Here is a 24478-nt window from a genome sequence, read left to right on the forward strand (position 1 = left end):
CACCTTTTCTGTTAAAGACGTCACCTCGGGGCTTCCTGGGTGGTGCAGTGGTTGAGAATCTGCCTGCCAATGCAGGGGACACGGGTTCAAGCCCTGATCTGGGAAGATCCCACATGCCGTGGAGCAACTAAGCCTGTGAGCCACAACTACTGAGCCTGTGTGTCTGGAGCCTGTGCTCCGCAACGGAAGAGGCTGTGACAGTGAGAGGCCCACGCAACGCGATGAAGAGTGGCCCCTGCTCTCCGCAACTGGAGAAAGCCCTCACACAGAAACGAAGATCCAACACAGCCAAAAATAAATAAATTTATAAAAAAATAAAGATGTCACCTCCCGTGGGGCAGGCCCCAGCCCAAGAAAGGGAGACCCATGCATTCCAGGTGGCATTCCAGGTGGCATTCCAGGTGGGCAGGTGCAACCCGGGACCCTCTTACCTGCATATCCCTCCTGGTGATGAAGCCCTTGCCCTCGGCATCACAGGTCTGGAAGAACTCCTGTGCCTTCCTCAGCATGGTCCGCTGTGCCGGTGCCAGCTCCTGGGTCCCCTCACGTGGCAGGTCGTCCAGGGAGCCCAGGCAGGCCCCGCTCCCCTGGTGCCCCCAGCCAGGTCCCCGGGGTCTGGAGACCACTCTCCTGTCGGGCGTGGCCATCCAGATCTGTCAATTTCTTCGAGTTGTTTCAGAACCTGAAGGTGGAAGATGAGAGAGAGGAGTGGGCATGGTAGGGATGGAGGAAGGCTGGAAAAGGATGAGAGGGGATGGGAGGGAAGCAGAGGACTGCTCACCAGTGCCCGTTTCTCTCTTCATCAGCACAAGCTCGGAACAAGGGGAAATGTGCCCTGATCATTAACAGATCAGCCAGCCCATCAAAGAGAGCAGAGAAGAAGGGGGAAAGGAAAACAGACATTTCCAGCTTGAAAGGCAGTGGCCAGAGAATTTCTCCCAATCTAAATCAACGGCAAGAACACAGATGCTGATAGATCAGCTTCCATTTCTGGAGTGTTTACTTGGAGGCAGACACCACACCGTGGTCTCTATATACATTTTCCCATTTCCTCGCCCTCTAATGGTGGATTTCAGTCATGGTGACCGGCAGTGGAGGAAGGTCTTTGGGGTTGGGTTCCTCCTCTATAGCCCTCAAAATAGAGTGCATGGCAATCCACTACTACTGACCAGCCGTGTGAGCTTAAGCGAGCCCCAAAGCCATTCTGGGCCTGGGAATTAGTAAACCTGATCTCTCCGTTCTAGGTCTGACTTTCTCTGGCTCCCAGCTTCCCTGGCCCATGTCACAGGCGATGCATGGCATGAAAGAGGCTATCTCACAGTTATAAAGAGGTCGGCTATGAGCACTAGGAGAGAGGCACCTCCTCTTATTTGATTTTAACCCCAGGTATCAGCCCAAAGGTGGTATAAAGTCAGTGCTCATTGATTCCCTGTTGAATGAAGGAAGACAGCTCTCGCGTAGATTCTTTGCAGGGATGCCTGAAAGCATTGGTATTTCAGTCAGGAAGCTCTTTATATGGGATTTTCATCTCATAAAGAGTAAGTCCAGACTTCTATTTCCAGAAAAGATGGAATAACAGGGACTGGATTTATCCTCCCAGTTGAAATAACCCAAAATCCAGATTATATATATATATATATTTATTTATTTATTTATTATTATTATTTTAATGGTTTTCCAGACGCTGGATATCAGGCAATGAAGGATAGTGACTAGCAGGGCTGGGACTAGGGTGAGTGGAGGGAGGCACCTAAAGTACCAGACTAAGAGGCGTTGAGTCTCAGGTCCTGACCCTGTGCTCCCACTCTTGAGAACGTCTTCTTAAGGTTCAAGTAGAGGATTCCACTCTCGAAGCTGTGTATCTGAGAGTGACTAGCTTTTTAAATTTTGCTCCCAAAGGGCCCACACTTGCCTCCCTCTAGTCTAAGCCTTGCTCCTGAGAGATGGGAAACAAATGAAATATGCCCTATTATTGCCTAAAGAGTTTTCAGTTCATGGCACAGGAAGGGGAAACCCAGGTGGAGCCTGACAGACACCCTAAATTGAGGAACCCCAGCTATATGTTGCCTAAAAGAAATGTACTTTAGCATAAAGACCAAATAGGGGACTTCCCTGATGGCGCAGTGGTTAGGAATCCGCTTGCCTATGCAGGGGACACGGGTTCGAGCCCTGGTCTGGGAAGATCCCACATGCTGAGGAGCAACTAAGCCCGTGCACCACACTATTGAGCCTGCACTCTAGAGCTCGCGCGCCACAACTACTGAAGCCCGCGCACCTAGAGCCCGTGCGCTACAACAAGAGAAGCCACCGCAATGAGAAGCCCGTGAACCACAACAAAGAGCGGCCCCCACTCGCTGCAACTAGAGAGAGCCTGTGCACAGCAATGAAGACCCAGCGCAGCCAAAAGTAAATAAATAAATAAATTTAAATTTAAAAAAAGACACAAATAGGTTAAAAGTAAAAGACTGAAAAAGTATATAGCATGTTAACACTAGTCAAGGGAAAGCTGCATATTAATATCAGGCAAAGTAGATTCTATAGAACAAAGAATATTAATGGAGATAAAGTCATTTCATAATGATAACGAGGGCGATTCATCAATAGGATAAAACAATCTAAACACATATGCGCCTAACAACAGGTGCAAAAAGCAAATGCATAAAACAAAAGCTGACAGAACTTCAAGGAGAACTAGACAAATCCACAGTCACATTCAGATTTCATTATCCTCTATCAATAATTAATAAAACAAGAAGACAGAAATCAGTAAGGATACAGAAGACTTGAACAAAACTGTCAACTATTTTGACCTACTTGACATTTCTAGAACAATCCACCCAACAAAACCTGAACACGCTTTCAAGTGCACATGGAACATTTACCAAGACAGCCCATATTCTGGTCCACAAAACAAGTTCCAATAAAGTTAAAAGGATTTAGTCGTACAAAGTATGTCCTCTGACCACAATGGAATTATGTTAGAACCAATAACAGAAAGACCTCTGGAAAATCTCCAAATGTGGAAACTATGTAACATACTTCTAGAAACCCACGGCTCAAAGGAGAAATGAAAATGGAATTTAAGAATAATTTGAACTAAATGAAAATAGAAGTACAATATTTCAAATTTTGTAGGATATTGCTAAAGCAGTACTCAGGAAAAAATTTATAGCCCTAAACAAATATATTAGAAAGGAAGAAAGGTCTCAGGCCAATGGCCTCATCTTCTACCTCTAGAAACTAGAAAAAGAAGAGTAAATTAAACCCAGAGTAAGGAGAAGAAATAATAACAATCAGAACAGAAATCAATGAAATAGAAAACCATAGAGAAAAACAGTGGAGAAAACCAACAAAACTAAAAGCTAGGCCTTTAAGAAGATCAATAAAGAGAGAAGATACATATTATAGTATAAGGAATTTAAGATGACATCATTACAAATTCTACAGACATTTAAAAGGATAATAAGGGAATATTATGAACTACTTTATGCCAATAAATTTGACAATTTAGATGAGATGGACAAATTCCTTGAAATATCACACTAAATATCAAAGCTCACTCAAGAAGAAATAGATAGCCTGAACAACACTATGTCTATTTTTAAAATTTTAAAAGAAAATCAACAACTCAGTTGTTTTTAAATGGACAAACATTTGAACAGGCGCTTCACCAAATAAGACATGTGGATATCAAATAACCACATGAAAATGTTCATCATTATTAGTCATCAGGGAAATGACATTTAAAACCAAAATGAAATGCCACTACACACTTGTTAGAATGTCTGAAATGAAAAAGATTGACCGAGTCTTGGCAAGGATGTGGGGTGACAGGATGGAACACTCATATGTCGCTGGTGGGAATGTACACAAACGTACAATCCCTTCGGAAAACACTTTGTGGTCTCCTAGAAAAGTCAGACAAACTTCTACCATCTGATACAGCCATGACACTCCTCAATATTACTTACCTAAGAGAATTAAAGCATACGTCCATACAAAGACTTGTCCATGAAGGTTCACAGAAGCTTTATTTGTAGTAGCCAAAACCAGCCCAAATATTCATCAGCAGGTGAACTGGTAAGATTGTGGTATAAACACACAAAGGGATGCTATTCAGCTTTGAAAGGAAGGGACTGTTGATCCAAGCAACAAACCATATGAATCTCAAAATAATCCTGTGAGTGAAAGAAGCTGGACTAAAAGAGTGCATCCTATTTGATTCTACTTCTATAAAACTATAAACAATGAAGACTCGCCTATAGTGACAGGAAAGAGATAAGGGAGGTGGGGAAGGGGGAAAAGGAGGGATGACAAATGGGCAAGAGCAAACTTTTGGGAGTGTGGATATGTTCGAAATCTTAATTGTGGTGATGGTTTCATGGAGATATACATATACATACAGACAGACACACATACTCAAACGTACATACATGTAGATACAAATATATATCAAAACATCAAATTATACGTTTTAAATATGTGTAGTTTGTTGTATGTCAATAGTTGACTAGATCTATTTTTTTAAAAAAAGGTTAGCCAGACCCTTCTCATATTCCCCGGGACTTGCAAATCTAGGCCTGCCTACTGTGTTTATTCCCAGGATCCTGTTTCTTCCTCTTACCGTCAACTCTGGCAAGCCGGAAATGGCTGAAAATTAAGTAATTTCCCTGTGAAAATGCTCAGTCCCTTAGTGTAGGGAGCTAAATGAACTTGGAAAGTAAGGGAGCAGGGCAGAGTCCCTCCTGCAGACAATTTCCCTTTATGAGTTCGCCTCCTCTCTCCTCTGGCTTTGACCTGCAATCTTCCCACAGCATCTGTGGGGTTTCCAAGTAGAAGGGAAGACAAAACAGCAGAAGTGCTTCTACTTTCATTTCAAAATAAAATGGAAGCCCTGTGCTGGGCTTGGCTGCCTCACACTTGGATGAAGCCCTGTGATGTCCTGGGCCCCGGCTGGACACAGCTTTCTGTCTCCAAGATTTTTTGGCCACCAGACAGTACACCCATAAAAGGGAAAAGGGTGTGATGCGTTCCAGAGGCAAAGGGCAAAGGCCATCACCATCACAAAGGGAAAAAAGAGCCCACTTTTATCTGCCCGTCTCTATCAGAGCCGGGAAACTGCCACTCTCCCTCCAGAATGGTTCCATGAAAGTCTTTATACACAGATGGAAATTATCCAGCCCTCAGATATTTCCAGGAACATTTCCCAGACCTCCAAAGTAATTCACAGCTTAGTAACTGCTGTAATCAGAACGTTCACGGACCAAGCCCATATCCCTTCTGAAGGCCCTAAGCTCCCTTCCCCGTCACTCTGGGCTCCACGGAGCTGGAGAATGGCTGATACCTTGCGGCACACCACGCCCGAGACCGACTGGAAAGTCACCCTGATCTCCCTTGAATCTCTCCTGCAGCAGACAGTTAGGAAGTCAAGAGCCCCAAAGCATCTTCAGGATCCATTCAAATCCCATGAATTACCCAGGCTCCAATGGAGGAATATTCTCTACGTGGCAGTGCCCCACATGTCCACCACTAACTCCGCGTTGGCCGTGTCAAAGAGAGGCGGACGGGCCAGTCATGTCGAGCTGTGAGGACACAGGAGGGTTGCTGAGCAAAGGATCTGAAAGGGAGCTGCACCAGCAAAGGATGTGAGATGCTCACAGGTCTTACCGGAGCCCTGGGAGGGGACAAGTTAAGGAAGAATCAAGGTCTCAGACAGGAGGTGTGTTAGTCTCCTAGGGCCGCTGCAACAGAGAACCAAACGCTGGGTGGCTTAAACAACAGAAACTTAGTCTCTCACACTTCTGGGGCTACAAGTCCCAAATCCAGGTGTCTCAGAGCAGGCTGTGCTCCCTGAGACTCCAGGGAGGATCCTGACTGCCTCTTCCCAGCGTCTGGAGGTGGCGGCCACCCTGGAGTCCTTGGCTTTCGGCTGCATCTCTCCTGTGAGCTCTGCCTCCTTCATCACGTGGCCTCTCCCCTCCCGTGTCTGCCCCCATCCTCCTCCTGTCTTATCACCAGTCATATGGATTAAGGGCCCACTCGATGACCTCATCTCAACTTGACTAATTACATTCATAATCACCCTACTTCCAAATCTGGTCACATTCCGAGGTCCTGGGGGTTAAGGCTTCAACATACCTTTCAGGGACACAATTCAGCTTCTAATCGGTGGTGTCTTAGAAGACACTGAGACAGGGATTTGGGTGAAAGTGGCTTGTTTGGAAGGGATGTGGGAAACACTGTCCGGGGAGTGGGAAGGGAAGCAGCCTGTGAGAGGCACCTTCTCCAGCCAACAACGGGCGAGCAGCTGCTGGGGCTTGGGGCCTCCCAGGAACTCGAGGGTAGATCACAGGTCTCAGGGATCCAACCCCAGGGGAAAGGGTCAGGCTACTTGTATGTCAACCCCTCAGTCATGGGGAGGCTGCCCCTGAGGGTGTTAAACCCCAGCGCTCCAGTGGGCCACGGGTGATGGCTTTGGAGAAAGCCCCCAGGCAAAGGGACAGAGGCCAGCAGCTGGAAGTGGCCACAGGACAAGGAAATGGTCAGTCCTCCCACCGTGATGAGGGCAGGCCACCAAAAGCATCTGGTACATAGGACGTGGGGGAAGGAGAGGCTCTGGGCCACCCACATGCCATCCACACAGGCCCTAACCCTCAATCGCCCCATCTGTAAAAAAGCAGGTGATAGTACCTACTTCCTGTGAGGACCGGGCAACGTATAAACAGGTAAAACACTTGGAAACGATGCCTGGCACACAGAAAGCAGTTGGTAAGTGTGAGCTCTTACAATAATTTCTAGGGCATTTTCAGTATTATTCTTTTTAGTTCGAAATTCTGATAGTGGGATGACTCCTTGGGAGGTGATAAAATAATGAAAGACATATAAACTCATAATGATGCTAATTATATTTCACAGTTGAAAAAGAACTTTCACTTGTATCATCCCATTTCCATAGTGATCCTGTGAAGCTGTCAGGACTGGCTGTCTTTTCCCTCTTTTAGTAACGAACATCTCAGTCTCCGAGAGGTTACGTGACCTGTCCAGGGTCATCAAGAAGAGCTGGGACTCGAACTTACCACCCCTGAGAGTACATGAGAAGATCAGAGGCATACTGGGGCTGCGTTTGTTTTCTAGGACTCAATGAAGGGCAGTTTTCAGTTCGTCCTCCCTCCCTGTAAGAACACTCCACAGTCTGCGCCAACTCTCAGCCTTGTATGTGCCTTCAGGGCCCAGCTCTAAGTCCGCCTCCTCCAAGAAGTCTTCCCTGACTCCCTGGTCTGGACTGCTTTGGCCTCTGTCCCTCTGAGTACTTACTCTTTCATGCTTTATGCATTAGAACACCTGGCTTGATCCAGTTGGCTAGATTTTCAAGTGCACATGATGTGTCTTATTTCTTCTGCAAAAGCAGAAGTCCTATCAGTAAATCTTAGTAAGTGTGAAATTGATATTTGATCATTTAAATGAACAAATTCCCAGCCTGGTACTTTGCATAGAGCAGGTGCTCAGTAAGTGTGTGCTGGCTTCCTAACTGGCCACTGAGAGTGAGGGCTGAGAAGGAAACATATTGGTGGTACAAGGAAAAATATCTATCTGGTCTTTGTTCCTGGTGCAGAGCTCCTAAAACCCTCAGAATTTCCTGAATGAAAGAAGGGCCTTTTGTCATTTACAATGAGCCCGTTTTCAACTACACCTGAGTTCATGCTAAGGAGTGACTCTGGGTGGGTTTCAGGAATGGGGGCTGGTGGCCAGAGGAACCAACCGTGTGATTAGAAGTGGCGACTGAAAAAAATGCACGGCCTAAAAGTTCAGAATTATGTTTTGTTTGAGGACACTGTTGAGGACCCTAGCATGGGAAGGCAGCCTCTCAGATCGCTCTGTTCCAAAGAGGAAAGGAAGGAGCCAGGACACATAGGAGTTTTTGCTGAAAAATAAAACTTGTAGTCGAAGATCAAAAGATTACTGCTAATCACAAACAACAGACATCTCAAGTTAATGATTTTAGGACTTTTCTATGTTTGGGAAGATGCAAGAGTCTGGGCTCATTGAAATTATTCCTTTCATATGCATCGTAAATATCTAGGGCCAGTATCTTGTTTTTCACCATGCTGCATCACCTCAGGGTGCACGGCTGGGGGTGGCTGCAGTGGCCGATAGCTTGATGGTCTCAACATTGTTGGTTACTGAAATGGTGACATTTTTTTCCACAGTAGGTTGGAACTTTCAGCCCCACCGGCAACCTCCAGGAAGGAGAGAGAGGCCGGAGCTTGAGTTAATCACCCATGGCCAATGATTTAATCGATTCTGCCTACATAAGAAGCCCAAAGGATGCGGCTTGGGGAGCTTCCGGGTTGGTAACCCGTGGAAGATCTAGGGGTTGCCACACCCATGCCATACCCTATCTTCCCTTGCCTTGGGCATTTCTTCCTTCTGGCTGGTCCCCAGTTGTATCCTTTATAACAAATGGTAATAATAAGTAAGGCACCTTCCTGAGTTCCGTGCGCTAGAGAGTTTTTGAACCTGAGGAGGGGTGGTGGGAAATTCAGAATTTACAGCTAGTCGGTCAGACTTATGGGGGTGTATGATGAGGCCCCCCCAAGGTGTCTGCTCTCTTGCTCTCTGTACATCCCCTGCTCGACCAGTCCCTGCTGCACCCACACCTACTCACATGACTGACCTTCCCTCTTGATCATACAGCCTAATCAATAAATGCCTAGTACTTGCCCCTAGCCCCAGCTAGTGACTGTTCTCATCTTTAGATCAGAACGTCTCCACTATGATAGTTGATCAAAGGGGTGGTGAGGGGTGTGTCCCTCTGCTGGTTTTCCTGGTAACCAACTGATGGGCCAACCTATGGCAATCCCCTCTATAACTGGTAACCTTCCTCTTGCCCTGGGAGTCAACACCGCTGCCAGGTCCTGCCTGCTGTCTGCCGTGCATGGCGGGGTGTTACTCCAGGACCCTTTTGCTTCCGACATGTAAAATCCGCTATTCAATAAACCACTGATGTCTTGTTGCTGTCTCCAGGCTCTTTTTTCGGTTTTGAGGCTGGGCGAGTACAGGGCTTGCAGGTCTGCAGGGTGGAGCACAACAGGGTAACAACTTGGGACGTGCAGCTGGCATCTGAATGGGGACAGTCTTGTGGGACAGCCTTTACCCTGTCTTGGGGACAGCCTTTACCCTGTGGGGTCTGTGTTAGTGTTAGAATTGAATTGTATCCTAGGACACACATGTGGCCCCACATATATGGTGGGGCCACATGCCCCACCAGCCCATTTAAAGGGGCAGCTGTACAGAAGCACCTTTGAGAGGGCAGCTCACCACTCTGCCTGCTGTGGCTTACGCAACCACTATGTTCTGCCTCCTTTTTCCTCGAATTAGGTCCAATTTCCTTGTCTGGCCTCAAGGGAGACAGGGAACAGCTGTCTCTACCGCTATAAAATAACTCTTCCACTAATATTCAGCGGCACCATTCACACTTCTCTTGCTATATTATAAGATACGTTAAAGGCCTTGATAATGGTTTGGAGGTCTCCGTGACGTGGCTGCTGTTCACACCAATTCGTCTCTTAATTAGTGGTTGTAAACCACTTTGAAGATAAAAGGCGTTTTATAAGCGCTAAGTCCTATCATGATTAGCTTTCCAATATGTCCTTGCGGATGAGTACCTCAAAGCCAAACACAGGCTCAGCGTGAGATCTGGTGGTTAATCAGATGTATTTCAAGGCGGCTGGTATATATTAAAGACACTGCTGCAAAATTTATCAACATTAAAAAAGTGCCTCCTTTCTTCCCAACAGAACAAGCTCTTTCCCAAGACTGTCAGCGCTGATGTCTGACAGACGAGCGAAGACCAAGAGCTAATATATCCTCTGGGCCTGGAAGAGAATGATTCCATAATGGCACCTGGCTTTGTAAGATGTCTTGATTATTGTCAGCATGGTTCTGGGCCCCCTGTTCTCATTTTACTTTGTTTTCACAATCATTCTATGATATGGGCAAGTAAAATTAACACGATCCCTGTTTGACAGATGAGGAAGCTGCAAAGTGGTACAGCTGGACACAGTTATGGATGCAGTTACCAAGGCGACACTATGGATGCCCCACCCACATCCCCTCCAATATTTGTGCACTACCCACCCCCTCCACCGTCCCCGCCTTTGTTCTAGCTCCCTGCGCCTGTGACTCTTAGAAGGCACATCCTTGGGCTTCTGGAGTTGCTCTGTCTCATGGACAGAGCCGGAAGTGTCTGAAGTTTTCCAGTCACCCCTAAACAGCCCTTGGCCAATACCTGCCTGGTGCAGAAGCAGGGAAGCCCGTTCTTCCCTGCTTCAGTGGGGAGGACTCTCAGCTGGGATTTACACTTTTGTCAGGCCAGGCTGAAGCTGGAACTCTGCCCCACATCACACTCTGGCTTCCTCCCCTCTCCTGTCCTGTGTTCCACTCCCTTACTAGGTCTTCCTGGAGCACCTCCTTAATAAACCACTTGCCTGGTCAGCCCTCTCTGGGGTCTGCTTCCAGGGAACCCAACCTAAGTCAGCTCTCTCGACTCAGCATGAATGATAATGTTTTGCGTGTTTTCTATTAAATACGTGCTCCCAGTTCCCCTTAGTTCCAATCCTCCCCTGCCAAGTCTCCAAAGCAGATGGAACGTCATGATCGAAGGGAAAACAGGGGCTTTGAGAGTAAAGAGCTAAGAGCTAGGGGCATTAGGGTGGACACAGAACTGTTTCCCACCTGTTCCATGGGACAAGGGTCAGATGGAACACAGTATGAAAGTAAAAAGTGATATTGTACACAAACGCAGACGCATCCTCACCATTGCTATGGGGAAGGGCGGAGAGCAGAGGAAGAAGGGCAGAGAGACGGGCATGCTCCACGGGAAATCGACTCCTACGAGAAGCGAGTGCCTGGCACCAGATCCTCGTGAAGAGGGGCCAGCAAAGGCTCCAGGCTCTTCTGCCCACCTGTAACTGCAGGGCAAAAAGATCTAGGAAAAGTGACAAGCTTCCTCTTCCAGAGGCCTCCTTTAAACAAACTTAAGTGATATCCACTTGTTTCACCAACTTCCCCAATGGGGAAGGACAGACCTCTGTCGTCTAATACTTAAGCAACTGTGCCCTCATATCCCTGATGAACACAGATGCAAAAATTCTCAACAAAATACTAGCAAACTAAATTCAACAGCACCATTGAATGGATCGTGCACCATGATCAAGTGGGATTCATGCCTGGGTTATAAAGACAGTTCAACATATACAAATCAATCAGTGTGATACACCACCTTAAGAGAATGAAAGACAAAAATCGTACAATCGACTCAAGAGATGCCAAAAAAGCACTTGACAAAATTCAACATCCATTCATGACAAAAACTCTCAACAAACTGGGTATGGAAGGAACATACCTCAGCATAAGGAAAGCCATATGTGACAAGCTCACAGTTAACATCATACTCAATGGTCAAAGGTTGAAAGAATTTCTTCTAAGATCGGGAACAAGACAAGGGTGCCCACTCTCACCACTCCTACTCAACATAGTACTAGAAGTCCTAGCCAGAGCAATCACGCAAGAAAAAGAAATAAGAGGCAGGCAACTCAGAAAGGAAGACATAAAATTGTCTATGTGCTGATGGCATAAATTTATATATAGAAAATCCTAAAGATTTCACCAAAAACCTGTTAGATCTAATCAATAAATTCAGCAAAGTTGTAGGATTCAAAATCAACATACAAAACTCAGCGGCGTTTCAATATACTAACAGTGAATTATCTGAAAAAGAAACAAACAATCTCAATTACAATAGCATTAAAAACAATAAACTAAGGAATAAATTCAACCAAGGAGGTGAAACATCTGTACACTGAAAACTATAAGACACTGATGAAAGATGCTAAGAAGATACAAATAAATGGAAAGATAGCTCATGTTCATGGATCAGAAGAATTAGTATTGTTAAAACGTCCATGCTACCCAAAGCCATCTGCAGATTTAATGCAATCCGTATCAAGGTTCCAATGACATTTACTTGCAGAAATTAAAAAAAAAAAATCCTAAAATTTGTTTGGAACCACAAAGACCCCTCATAGCCAAAGCGATCCTGAGGAATAAGAACAAAGCTGGAAGCATTGAACTTCCTGATTTCAAACTATATTATAAAGTTATAGTAATCAAACAAGTATGGTACCAGCATAAAAAACAGACATATAGACCAATGGAACAGAATTGAAGGTCCAGAAATAAATCCACACATATATAGTCAACAAGGGAGCCAAGAATATTCAATGGAGAAAAGACAGTCTTTTAAATAAATGGTGCTGGGAAATTAGATAGTCACATATTATTCAGCCATAAAAAAGAAGGAATTCTTGCCATTTGTGACAACATAAACCTTGAGGGCATTGTGCTTAGTGAAATAAGTCAGACAGAGAAAGAAATACTGTATGATCTCACTTATATGTGGAATCTAAGAAAAAATTAACTCGTGGATATAGAGAACAGATTGGTGGTTGCCAACAGTAGGAGGTGGGGAGATGGGTGCAGGGGGTCAAATGGTACAGACTTCCCCTCATAAGATAAATAAGTCCTGAGGATGTAATGTACAGCAGCGTGACTAGGTAATCACACTCTATTGCATATTTAAAAGTTGCTAAGAGAACAGATCTTAAAAGTTCTCATCACAAGAAAAAATTATAACTACGTGAGGTGATGGATGTTAAGTAAGTGTGGGATTCATTTCACATATATTCACAAACATACACCAAACCATTATGTTGTACGCCCTACACTTCTATAATGTTATATGTGTCAATTACACCTTAACAAAGCTGGGGAAAGAGAGAGAGAAGCTGTGCTCAAGAAAGCTTGGAAGAAATGGCTACTCTGATGAACTTGGTTTCTCCAGTCTAAGCGTCCACAGACGATCCTCATGAATATTAAACACAGCATCAGAGGCACGAGCACAGGCCTGGTGTTGAGGGCTGTGGGATGTGGATGAAGGTCCTGGCTCTTCAGAGGATGGGTAAACCCTCACATCTGGGGGACAATTTTGCTACCGGTGACTCAAATCCCACCTAGGAAACACACAGAGATGAGAACGCCTTACTTTCCACTGAGGCCGCAATTTTATGACGATTTAGAGAAAACTGGCAGAAAAAGCCCCTCCTAATAGGGCTGCAATGTCTCAGAAGAAAACGGACTCAGTCCTATCCTCTTCCAGGTTTGGGGGACGAGGAGGTGAGGACGAGGGTAGCAGTGGGCTGTCTGCTTAGCCACGGGAGTCTGGAGACTGTCCCCAGCCCAGTGAGGGCAGACCCTTGTGCGTGAGAAGGGGGTGGCCTCAGGGCAAACTAGACATCCCCTCCAGAAGCCCCAGCTCTCAGCTGTGAAGCTCTGTGCATACAACCCACAAATGTCGTCTGCATCACCGAAGCTCAGCCTTGAAGACTGAGATGCAGAACTGTGGCATCCCTACCTAAGCGAGACGTGCAGAGTATTTGTCAGAGGAGCATAATGGCCCCAGGAGGAGAGCCAGCTGAGGATGCTGGGGGAGGACCAGGCTTTGGGACAGGGAGAGGATGGGGCTCCTGGCCTGGGGCAGCTTGGGGATGCTAAGACCGTGAACCTGGAGAGGGACTTGGCAGAATGCTTTGGCCACGTGCTAAGTCACAGGGTCTGTGTGCATGCTTGGAGTGACTGACTTTACAATTTTTATTGGAGGATGGCTGCTTACAGTGTTAGGCAGTGGTGATGGCCAAGGGGGCGAGGATGGTCTGCGACACCCGGCCGAAGCTCCAGCCACAGCCGCAACTGCAGACCAGATGGGTGTCCCCAGTGACTGTGGCCTCTGCTCAGCTCAAAATATGCACAATTCATCCGAAGCATATCCTTCTTATTCTGTACAGCATGTGGGTGCTCACTCATTCATTCATTCAATGAATATTTACTCTGGGCAGGCACTGTTTTAGGTGCCAAAGAGGCAGCAACAGGCAAACCCAGCAAGCTCTGGACCTCGTGGAGCTTATATTCCAGTGGAGAGTGGCAAACAGTAAATCTCTAAACCCAGTCAGCATTTTCAGATGATAGAAAGTGCTGGAGGAAGATAAGCCTATCCCTAGAGCACCCCTCTACAACCCTCACTGGCACTGCTGCCAGCTCTGCCCCCCGGGATGCTGGAAGAAAGCAGACTGGGGAGGTTCCTCCTTCTAGTGGTTTCCCAGGCAGAGCCGTCAGCAAAGTCAGGGCACTGGGAGGACACAGGAGTGTCGCCGTGTCTGCTCCCAGCTGCTGACACCTGGCAAACTTCGGTCACATGTATTCCGAAAAAGACTCATTGAGGCTGTATATAAGATGTTAATAGTGTTAGATCTAGATGATAACCTTAAGAGATGTTTGATTTTCTTCTGAATTTTCTTTTTTTTAAATTGAAGTGTAGTTGACTTACAATGTTGTATTAGTTTCAGGTGTATAGCAAAGTGATTCCATTTTATATACACACACACACACACACACACACACACACACACACACACACACATTCTTTTTCATATTCTTTTCCATTATGGTTTAGCACAGGATACTGAATATAGTTTCCTGTGCCGTACAGTAAGACCTTGTTGATTACCTATTTTATTTTGTTTTTAACATTTTTATTGGAGTATGGTTGCTTTACAGTGTTAGTTTCTGCTGTACAGTAAAGTGAATCAGCTATGTACATATACATATATCCCCTCTTTTTTGGATTTCCTTCCCATTTAGGTCACCACAGAGCACTGAGTTGAGTTCCCTGTGCTATACAGTAGGTTCTCATTAGTTATCTATTTTATTCATAGTAGCGTATACTTGTCAATCCCAATCTCCCAATTCATCCCACCCTCCGTTCCCCCCTTGGTAGCCATAAGTTTGTTCTTTACATCTGTGTCTCTCTTTCTGCTTTGCAAATAAGTTCATCTGTACCATTTTTCTAGATTCCACATATAAGTGATATTATACGATATTTGTTTTTCTCTTTCTGACTTACTTCACTGTATGACAGTTTCTAGGTTATATATAGTAGTTTGTATCTGCTAATCCCAAACTCCTAATTTATCCCTCCCCTTCCCTTTCCCCTTCGGTAATCATAAGTTTGTTTTCTATGCCTGTGAGTCTGTTTCTGTTTGTAAGTAAGTTCATTTGTGTCATATGTTAGATTCCACATATAAGTGATATATGGTATTTGTCTTTCTCTGTCTGACTTACTTCACTTAGTATGATAATCTCTAGGTCCATCCATATTGCTGCAAATGGCATTCTTTTTTATGGCTGAGTAGTATTCCACTGTATATATATATACGACATCTTCTTCATCCATTCCTCTGTTGATGGACATTTAGGTTGCTTCCATGTCTTGGCTATTGTGAATAGTGCTGCTATGAACATTTGGGTGCATGTATCTTTTTGAATTATGGTTTTCTCCAGATATATGCTGCCCAGGAGTGGGATTGCTGGATCACATGGCAACTCTATTTTTAGTTTTTTAAGGAACCTCCATACTGTTTTCCATAGTTGCTCCACCGATTTACATTCCCACCAACAGTGCAGGAGGGTTCCCTTTTTTCCACACCCTCTCCAGCATTTGTTATTTGTAGATTTTTTCATGATGGCCATTCTGACCGGTGTGAGGTGGTACCTCACTGAATTTTCTAATATTTTTGTAATTTCAATGTGTTATTTTTGCAATAAAGGAAAAAACATATATTTTTTTTAAATGAGAAGATTATTCTAGCTAAAGCAAATGAATAAGAAATATGTTTGGACAGGTAGGCACGGACCAGATCTTAGGGTGATGAGTAATATCCTTCCAGGCCACTTTACGGTTTACAAAGCAATTTCACAATAAATACCTCCTTCGACCCTCACAAGACTTTCCCAAGGTTACATAGAAAATAAACTTCAGTACAGGAAAATGCCTGACCCTCAGGGCCCTGACTTCAAGGCCAATGTGTTTTCTGTTATTCCACCTGTCCTTCTGTAACTGACCTCACTTCTCTTTACAGTTGAAGCCCTCCAAAAGCCGCTGAGCACCCCAGCTCCGGCCCCTCTCCCCGCCACCGCCTTTGCCTCTCCTGCAGTGACCAAGCTGATTGACTCATCCACACATTATTAAACTATAGTCTTCCCCAAGCTCCTGCCAGGTTCTAGGGGTATTGAACTGGGTCTTGGGATACAGTGCAGAGCCGAAAAGGTCTCCAGTGCAGGAGAGAGGTTTTACCAAATTAGTGAATATATACCACAAATCATGGTCATTGCAGTGAAATAAAAGTAAAGGGTATTACGCAAATGATCAGCATCAGAGGAAGCTGTTTGGATCGGGGCACTCGCCCTTCCTCCATAGGGAGCAATACATTGTCACTGAGCCTAGGCCAGGCAGACATCCTAACTGGAGGCCAAGGTCACAGTTCTCAAAGGATGTGTATTCTGGGTGGAGAGGCAGCGCACAAAGCCGGATGAAAACTTAATGACGGGCAGCGTGGGGAAACCTCCCTGGCGGTCCAGTGGTTGAGACTTCGCGCTTTCACTGCAGGTGGAGTGGGTTCGACCCCTGGTCAGGGAGCTAAAATCCCGTGTGCTGTGTGGCACGGCCGAAAAGTTAAAAAAAGGGGGGGGGCCAGCACGGGCACTCACAGCGATGGGACAGGCCCTGGAACCCTCTCTGGAGCAAAGCAGAATTTACCAACCAGATCACCAGGGATGTCACAAGTCAATTCGTGATTGTCACTGGGAGAAGCCACAGAAAGAAGGGGCACGGCCATACAGAAAACGTGTAGCTAACAATGCAAGTTCTAAGTGAGGGTCCAGGCCTTCAGCACTACAGGACACTAGAGATGGGACAGGATGGGAGGGGCTGACAAGGAAGAAAGTCTTCAGGGTAGGAGGGGACATTTAAAGTGGGCCTCAGAGAGTGGATGGGATCTGGATGTTCCTCAAGGTCATCCCATTCAGCAAGGCCCGGAAATCCCACAGCACAGCCTGTGGGCCCTTCCTCCTCCAGACGTTCATGGCTGGCTTCCCGGCCGCTCCAGCACGTCAGAGGGTTTTTAAGTGTCTCTCCCGCTCTGCTCTGAAGAGCCAGACATGCTGCTAGCCATCCCAGGCTGAACGTAAAGAAGATTTCAGCACAGGGCGAGCTGGCAAATGCTGGGAACACCTGGCTAACTAGGTCACCTGCACAGCGGATTCTACTGCAATACACGCATGAGCGAACTACCGGACCGCCAGGTGCTGGGACCCACCGGAGCAGACAACTCAAGGCGTGTTGGTTGCCATTTGACATTACAGGCACTGCTGCGGTGATCGGGGCTACGGTAAGTGAGCCAGCCACACAGACTCACCCCTAACAACGGTGATAACCACACAGCATGACAGCAAGCTTCGTACGGCGCTTCAGAGTCAACAAAGATGTCTGTCATCTAAGCCTAACGGCCAACATCGTATTTGTAACACAGACATGACTGTATAGCACCTGAAGCTCGTGCTGTCTTATTTGTCATAAGAACATGCCAGCGGTTACGGCTTCTGGACAACAGCTGGTGGAGGGCCAGGCCCGGGGTGCTGGACGTCTCCCGTCTACCTCTCCTTGGGACACTGAGTCACCCGTGGAGAAACCTTCATCTCCAAGGCCTGCGAGCAGAGGAAGAGAGCCTTCAGCGGAGGCCGGAGAAGCTGGGTTCATCCGGGGTCTCATTCTGCGCTCTCTCTGTGTTAAGAGCATCAGGCTTTGGCTTTAGGAAGCCCTGGGTTCAAGCCCCGGGTCTGTTACTTGCAACATGTGTGACCCTCAGCAAGCTCCTAGCTTCTCTGAGCCACTTTCCTCTGTTAAACGCGGATAACAGGGCTTCCCTGGTGGCGCAGCGGTTGGGAGTCCGCCTGCCGATGCAGGGGACACAGGTTCGTGCCCCGGTCCGGGAAGATCCCACATGCTGCGGAGTGGCTGGGTCCATGAGCCATGGCCGCTGAGCCTGCGCGTCCGGAGCCTGTGCTCCGCAACGGGAGAGGCCACAACAGTGAGAGGCCCGCGTACCGCAAAAAAAAAAAAAAAAAAAAAGATACAGTGCTTAGCCCAGGGCCTGGCCTATGCTTAGTACTCATTAAGTACTAGTTATATTATTACTATTATTATTATTATAGAGAGGAGAGCTCAGTGTCATTCCCTCACCTGAACCCACAGACTAGGGCAGCACCCTGGGGCATGGCATCTTCCTCTCTCTGGATGAAATCAGCAGCGGGGGGGAGGGGCAGAGCACCCAGGGAAGGGGTCCCCTTTCCCGGCTGGCAGCGTCCTCCTGCGAGCAGCGGGGCCTGCAGTGAAACGCTTCCCTCTGTTTCCATGGCTGGTGGGGATGGTGGACTGTCACCCCTGAGCCCCAGAGCCACACTGCTCGGCACAGTCACCACGAGGCACACCAGGCTGTCCAGCACTGGAAATGTGGCCGGTCCAAAACGAGATGCGCTGTAAGAATAACTAGTTCCCAAAAAAGGAATGTGCGATGTCTAATTAATAAAGTTTTAGGTTGACTACATGCTGCAGTGATAACCTTGGAGTATATTAGGTTAAAGAAAATGTTAATACAGTTAATTTCGCCTGCTTCCTTTCCTGCTTCGTCAGTGGCAACTAGAATATTAGAAAGTTCGTGTGCTCACATATACTTCGGCTGCACGGTCCTGATCTGGAACACGAGCTCCATGAAGCCGAGGCTCTGTCGCTCTGGTCCACTGCTGCGTCCCCAGCCCCCCGGGACAGGCCCTGAATGCATGAGCACAGGGAGGTGTGAGGCCTGGAGGAGAGCTTTCAGAGCTGGAGGTCAGCTGGAGGAGGCGGGGGCAGTTTGGGAGTCATACACAGGAGTACGCTGAGTCTGAGGAAAATATTAAGAACGTATCCGTATCCCCAAACGGCAAAATCCAGTGCACCCCAAACCTACGTCCTTTCTACTAAATCCCTTTACCACCCATAGCAATGCAGAGTAGAGAAAGAAAACTAGAGTTTGGACTTCCTCACAAAGCACATTCCCTTCCAGCACCACCAGTGTCCTGGCTTTGGGCCTCGGGCTCCTGAGCGCCCCTTTTGCAGCCACCAGGGCCCCTCAATTTCACGTCTCATCCTGGCGTTTAGCCTGAGCCCTAAATATTTCCATGCTCTCCTCTCCACGCTTTGGCTCCCAAACAGCCTCTCTGGCTGAGATGCCTTCACGTCACCCATATCCGTAATGTGTTAGCTTAAGGTTCCCTTTCATTTTACTTGGGTTTCAATACTTTCCATCAGAAGCCAAAACCTCGTAGACTTTTTCCTCCATCTTGTCATGAAATTCCCTCAGAGGTATTTGACTCTAGAAATAGCCTCTGCTCTGCCACATCTCCTTGAAAGAAAAAGGACATCTAAATAACAAGCATCCTGCCGTATTCACATACAAGTCTCAGAAGGCAAGTGGGTCTGTCGCCCTTATAGCTGTTCTTCCTGTTCGGTTGCCATTTTTACCGATGAAGGGCCTACATTTTATTCCCCAGAAGGAAGGTAGCCAATACGCCTCCAGCCGCCCATGGTCTCCATGTACGCCTTGAAGGGGTCCTGATGTTCTGTGAACATTTTCTGCTGCCTCTGTCCCCATGAAACCCTCCGGCGTGCTCTGCTCTGCTCCGCTTTCCCCTCTGGTCTCCTCCTGGCTTGACGCCACCCACCTCCCTCAAAACCGAGCTTCTCAGAAGCATCTGTCATTTCCACTTCCAACCCCAGGTCAAGAGTCTCTTGAGTTTTATCTGAGCAAAGGTATTTTAGAGCCAAAACTGATATCTCAGAGAAGAAAAATCTCACTCCCACCTTCCCGGGTGACGCGCCGACACTATTTTTCATCAGAGAGAATAAAGGATTGGCCAGAATCAACCGTGTCATTCTAACGCAAGAAAAGGACCTCCATCAAATAGCAGGGGCAGAGCTGCTCTCAACTCAACCCGATGTGCGACGCAGACCGCACTTAATCACCCACCCGTGCTGCAGCCGCTGAATCGTTACGGATTCTCACCCCCTTTCCCGGCCACCCAGCAGAGCGCCTGACGGGCCAGCAGTGGCCGGTGCTTGAGGAATGCACGTGAGTGTTAACCAACCAGCAGAGCCCAGGACAGCACATCTGCCTCCTCAGAATAATCACGTGCTGCATCCCAAGGCCAAATAAATTCACCCGGCAGTTCTCGTGGGCTAACATTTACAGAGGCCCCTAGTGCAAGATGCTGGGTTAGGGAACAGGGATAAAAAGTGAGTGACACGTCAGCTGGGCCCGCAGAAAGCTCACCGTCAAATGCAGACAGATGCATGTGACAACCTAAAACGTGAGGTAGAATGGGGCAAGGTAATAAGTGTGTGTGCGTGTGTGTGTGTGAGTGTGTACTGAAAAAAGAAAGATGGGAAGGAAATACACCCCAATGTTACTAGTGATTATCTCTGTTTATTAGGTTTATGGGTGATTTTTTTCTCTTCTTTACTGGTTGCTACATTCTCAGATCTTTCTTCTTAGGATAAACATATGTGTGATCTGGTGAGAAGTGAAGACTTTGCAGAGGATGGGGTACCTACATGGGCCCTACAGGACAGGGAGAATTGGGCAGGGAGGAAACGAGGGGAGGAGATTCCAGGCAAAGGGGCCAGCATGAAATGGCCCACCAGGCTGCAGCAGGGGGAGGCCGATTTGGGGTAATGAGCACAAGGAGACTATGCCTGGGCACTCACGTCGAGAGAGGTAGGACTGGGGCCTGGGAGCCTGGGAGGCCAGGCCAAACGGACTCAGTTGCTTATTCTGTGCTCCTATCGCCCTTGGTGTTTGCTGTTAGTACATCACTCATCACACTGCGTTACGCTTGGTTCTATTCAAATCTATCCCCCCACTACATTTTTAGCTCCTGGAGGTCAGGGATCCTGGCTCACTCATTCTGTAGCCATAGCACACTAGCCACTAGCACAATTACTAGCACAGAACAGGAGTCCACAGAAGCTTCTTGGATGAGTTGAATGCTAAGGGGGTCATTCTTTATTTCGTCGGTGGTAAGGACTTATCATGGGTTGCAGAAACTTACGCACATGCCAGGCGCTGTGCTGGGTGCAAGGACATTGTCCTAACTGATCCCACTTACAACCGTGTGTGATGTCGACCGCCCTCGTTTACACACGAGGCTCAGAAAGGTCAAGTCACCTGTCTGAGGTCATACAGCCAAGGGTAAGAGAACCAGGACAGTTTGAAGACAGTGTGGAGGATGGAGTAGACAGAAACCTCGTAGAAACAAGGAGACTAGAGCAGCGAGGGGCTGTGGTGACCTGGGCCGGCCCAGTGGCTCAGCGTGGGGAGGAGAGGGGTTGGGGAGGGGAGGGGAGGGGAGGGAGAGGCTGGAGGGAGCCTGGAGGCAGTGCTGACACCTGAGCACAGACCCTGTCTTGGCTGCCTCCCAAGCATGCTGTTATTTCTGATGTCAACTCAGGGACAAACAGCTCCACAGGGACTCACCCATCCCTTGGAAGAGCTCCCGCCTCTCAGAAATAGGGCCTGTGGAAAGAGCCCCACGCCAGCCCGGGCTTCAGGCACCCCTGCCACTCCCCCATCCACCGCTGGGCTTTACGACTTCCTGGACCTCGACACTGTCCCGACAATGTCCGTCAAACTGGCCCCGACCACAGCAGACATGAACTCCCCCGGCCGAGGTGGACACAGAATTGGGAGCCAGTTTCCTCATCTGTAATGGGGAGGGTCCATTTGTAAATAGGGCAGATCTTAAAGGGGCAGATGCCCTTTAAGACCCTCAGACTAGGTTTACTGTTGTAGGTTCTCAGGGACCTCGACCCCTCTCTAGCGTGTATGCCCATCGTAACAATGTGTAGCGTCAGTTAACCTCTCTCTCTCCTGCTGGACCTAAGCTCCCCGAGGGCAGTGTGGCCTGTTCCCAGCAGCACCCTCGGCCCTGTCCTGAGTGCTGAGCACGAGGCCGCACCCCGTGTCTGTCCACTGAACCGACCTGTGGCTGGTCTTGGGGCCGCCCTTCTCTGGGTTGTCCCCCCCTGTGGGAAGGCAGCCAGGCCTAGACATCCCATCACAGCAGGGATTCTCCGGGAGGCATGACTCCCTGGGGTCCAGTTTCTCCCCACAGCTCAGGGGGCCAGTGAGCGTCAGATCGGTGGGTGATCTCCACCCACCCCGGGAAAATCCCTCCAGTTCTCTTGCCAATAGGACGACATCGGAGGTGGAGGTTTTGAAACAGCCTGTATGTCTGCGTTCAGAATACTCTGCTGCTTGACTGAAAGCATCTTCACTGGTGCCCTCTCTCAGGATCAGAGTGAGAGGAAGGCTGAGAGGGGGCAGCTCAGCGCCCGGGAGGCTTAGCGGCAGCAGTGGTCCTCCGTCCCCAGCTTCAGCATCACGCTCCCTTGAAGATGCCCTTCTTTTTCACAACCCATAATGGGCAGGGGGTCCTGGAAGCGGGAGGATGCCCAGAATGACCTCTACCAGGGCATCCTATCCAGGGGACCCCAACATTGCACCTCGGGTCAGCAGCTGCCTTCTGACCTTCACCCAGCATTCTGCAGCCTTGCCCTTGGCATTAAAACAGAAGCCACTGACCTCACAGTGTCAAAGGGGGGTGTCCATGGAGGAAGTGACCTGCTTTCTTTTTTGCGGTACGCGGGCCTCTCACTGTTGTGGCCTCTCCCGTTGCGGAGCACAGGCTCCAGACGCGCAGGTTCAGCGGCCATGGCTCACAGGCCCAGCCACTCCGCGGCATGTGGGATCTTCCCAGACCAGGGCACGAACCCGCGCCCCCTGCATCGGCAGGCGGACTCCCAACCACTGCGTCACCAGGGAAGCCCGACCTGCTTTCTTTAAAGACATTCATCCCCACAAAATCAAATGAAGGTGTTCCTGTGTCCTTCCTTCATATCTGGGACACCAGGTGACGTTAAATCCCCAACACGGCTGATGGATGGCTGCTCCCTTGTTTCTGCTTCTCTCTGCATCCCATCCAGGCCCCCTTGCCCACCCCCAGTTCAGGGCACTGTAGTCCCTAGACAGCTCCTGCCAGGCAGCATTTAATCGCTTCTCCACCCCTAAGGCAATCATTCTTAGGGTGACCTCTCTGCTCCCGTGCTACTGGTCCTTTCTGAGTCTGCTATTCAAAACAATGCCTGGGAAATGCACACCCGCGATCCAGTCACATGATTAGTGAGTTCCAGTACAAACACTCTCACCCGTCAGCTCCCGCTGGGCTGGCCAAAGAGTCAGGGAGGACTCTGGTTTCCCAGGCTCCGTAAAGAACGTTTCCCTTGCTTGTGTTGGCAGAAAGTAGGGTTTGGGTCTGGGTTTCAACGCAGTGCCCACGAGATGCCTCCAAAAGGTAACTGGCTGGTTATTAACAAAGTACAGCTGGCACTGTGTGCGCTTGGAAGCCGGCTGCTCTCATTGCAATGCGGTGGGCTGAGGACGGTCCCTCTGGGGCTCATCAGAAGGGACGGAGCTTTATCTAGGGGTCTGCAGAAGGGATCAACTTCTAAGACGTCGGCAGATCCACCCACTGATGTTGGTGAAGTCACCCAGACCTCCCGGGCTGGGAAACAAATGCTTCACTCAAACTCACGAAGCCGCCATGGAAAGAGGTCCCCCCCACCCCCAAAGCAGGGAGGGGCGGAGAGCAGAAGGGACCCAGTGTTGAGACGTGCAACCCCAGGCCAGGCAGGCAGGCCTCCAAACATCACCACATTGCTCCCTCCTCAGCCTCCCTCGGTAGCCCCCATGCTTGTGGAAGGAAGTTCAAACTCACTTCCCAGGTTCCTGGGCCTTTTGTGCTCCAAGGAGGTGTGGCAAAGCCAATTCCCTGAAATATGCCAGGAGAGGTGGAGAGGAAAGGCATCGTCAACTTCTGGGGTGCTCTGGGGGGGGGGCTCTGTACAGAAGGAGTTCCCACTCGTCTTACGAACAGCCCTCTGTGGTAGCCACTCTGCCTCTATTCTACCTCTAGCCATGCCTTCTCAATTTCATTCATTTTGCTTCCATTTCTGAAAAACTCCTTTACTCCCTCCATCTCACCAAAATTTTTTTAAATGGTTCTTTTTTTAAAAAAATTATTTATTTAATTTACTTTAATTTTGGCTGCGTTGGGTCTTTGTTGCAATGCGCGGGCTTCTCATTGCGGTGGCTTCTCTTGTTGTGGAGCATGGGCTCTAGGCATGCGGGCTTCAGTAGTTGTAGCGTGCGGGCTGAGTAGTTGTGGCTCGCAGGCTCTAGAGCACAGGCTCAGTAGTTGTGGCGCATAGGCTTAGTTGCTCCTCAGCATATGGGATCTTCCCGGACCAGGGATTGAACCCATGTCCCCTGCATTGACAGGAGGATTCTTAACCACTGTGCCACCAGGGAAGTCCCCATCTCGCCAAATTTTATCCACCCTGTAGGCAGAGCATTCGTTTGCTGGGGCTGTCGAA

The 24478-nt window shown here is 48.2% G+C and overlaps 1 protein-coding gene across 1 annotated transcript in view; it reads right to left on the minus strand.

Annotated features, from left to right (window-relative positions):
• The window catches only part of CRACR2A (calcium release activated channel regulator 2A), a gene marked incomplete at both ends in the record, with an annotated part of 70573 nt that extends 69926 nt beyond the window's left edge, over positions 1-647 (minus strand). The window contains one exon of the mRNA XM_082850860.1: positions 432-647. Within this exon, the coding sequence (XP_082706986.1) occupies positions 432-647 (216 nt within the window). The remainder of the gene's footprint in view (positions 1-431) is intronic.
• Between the last annotated feature and the right edge of the window lie 23831 nt (positions 648-24478).

The sequence above is a fragment of the Leucopleurus acutus genome (assembly GCF_964270905.1).
Source record: "Leucopleurus acutus genome assembly, chromosome: 11".
NCBI lineage: Eukaryota > Metazoa > Chordata > Mammalia > Artiodactyla > Delphinidae > Leucopleurus > Leucopleurus acutus.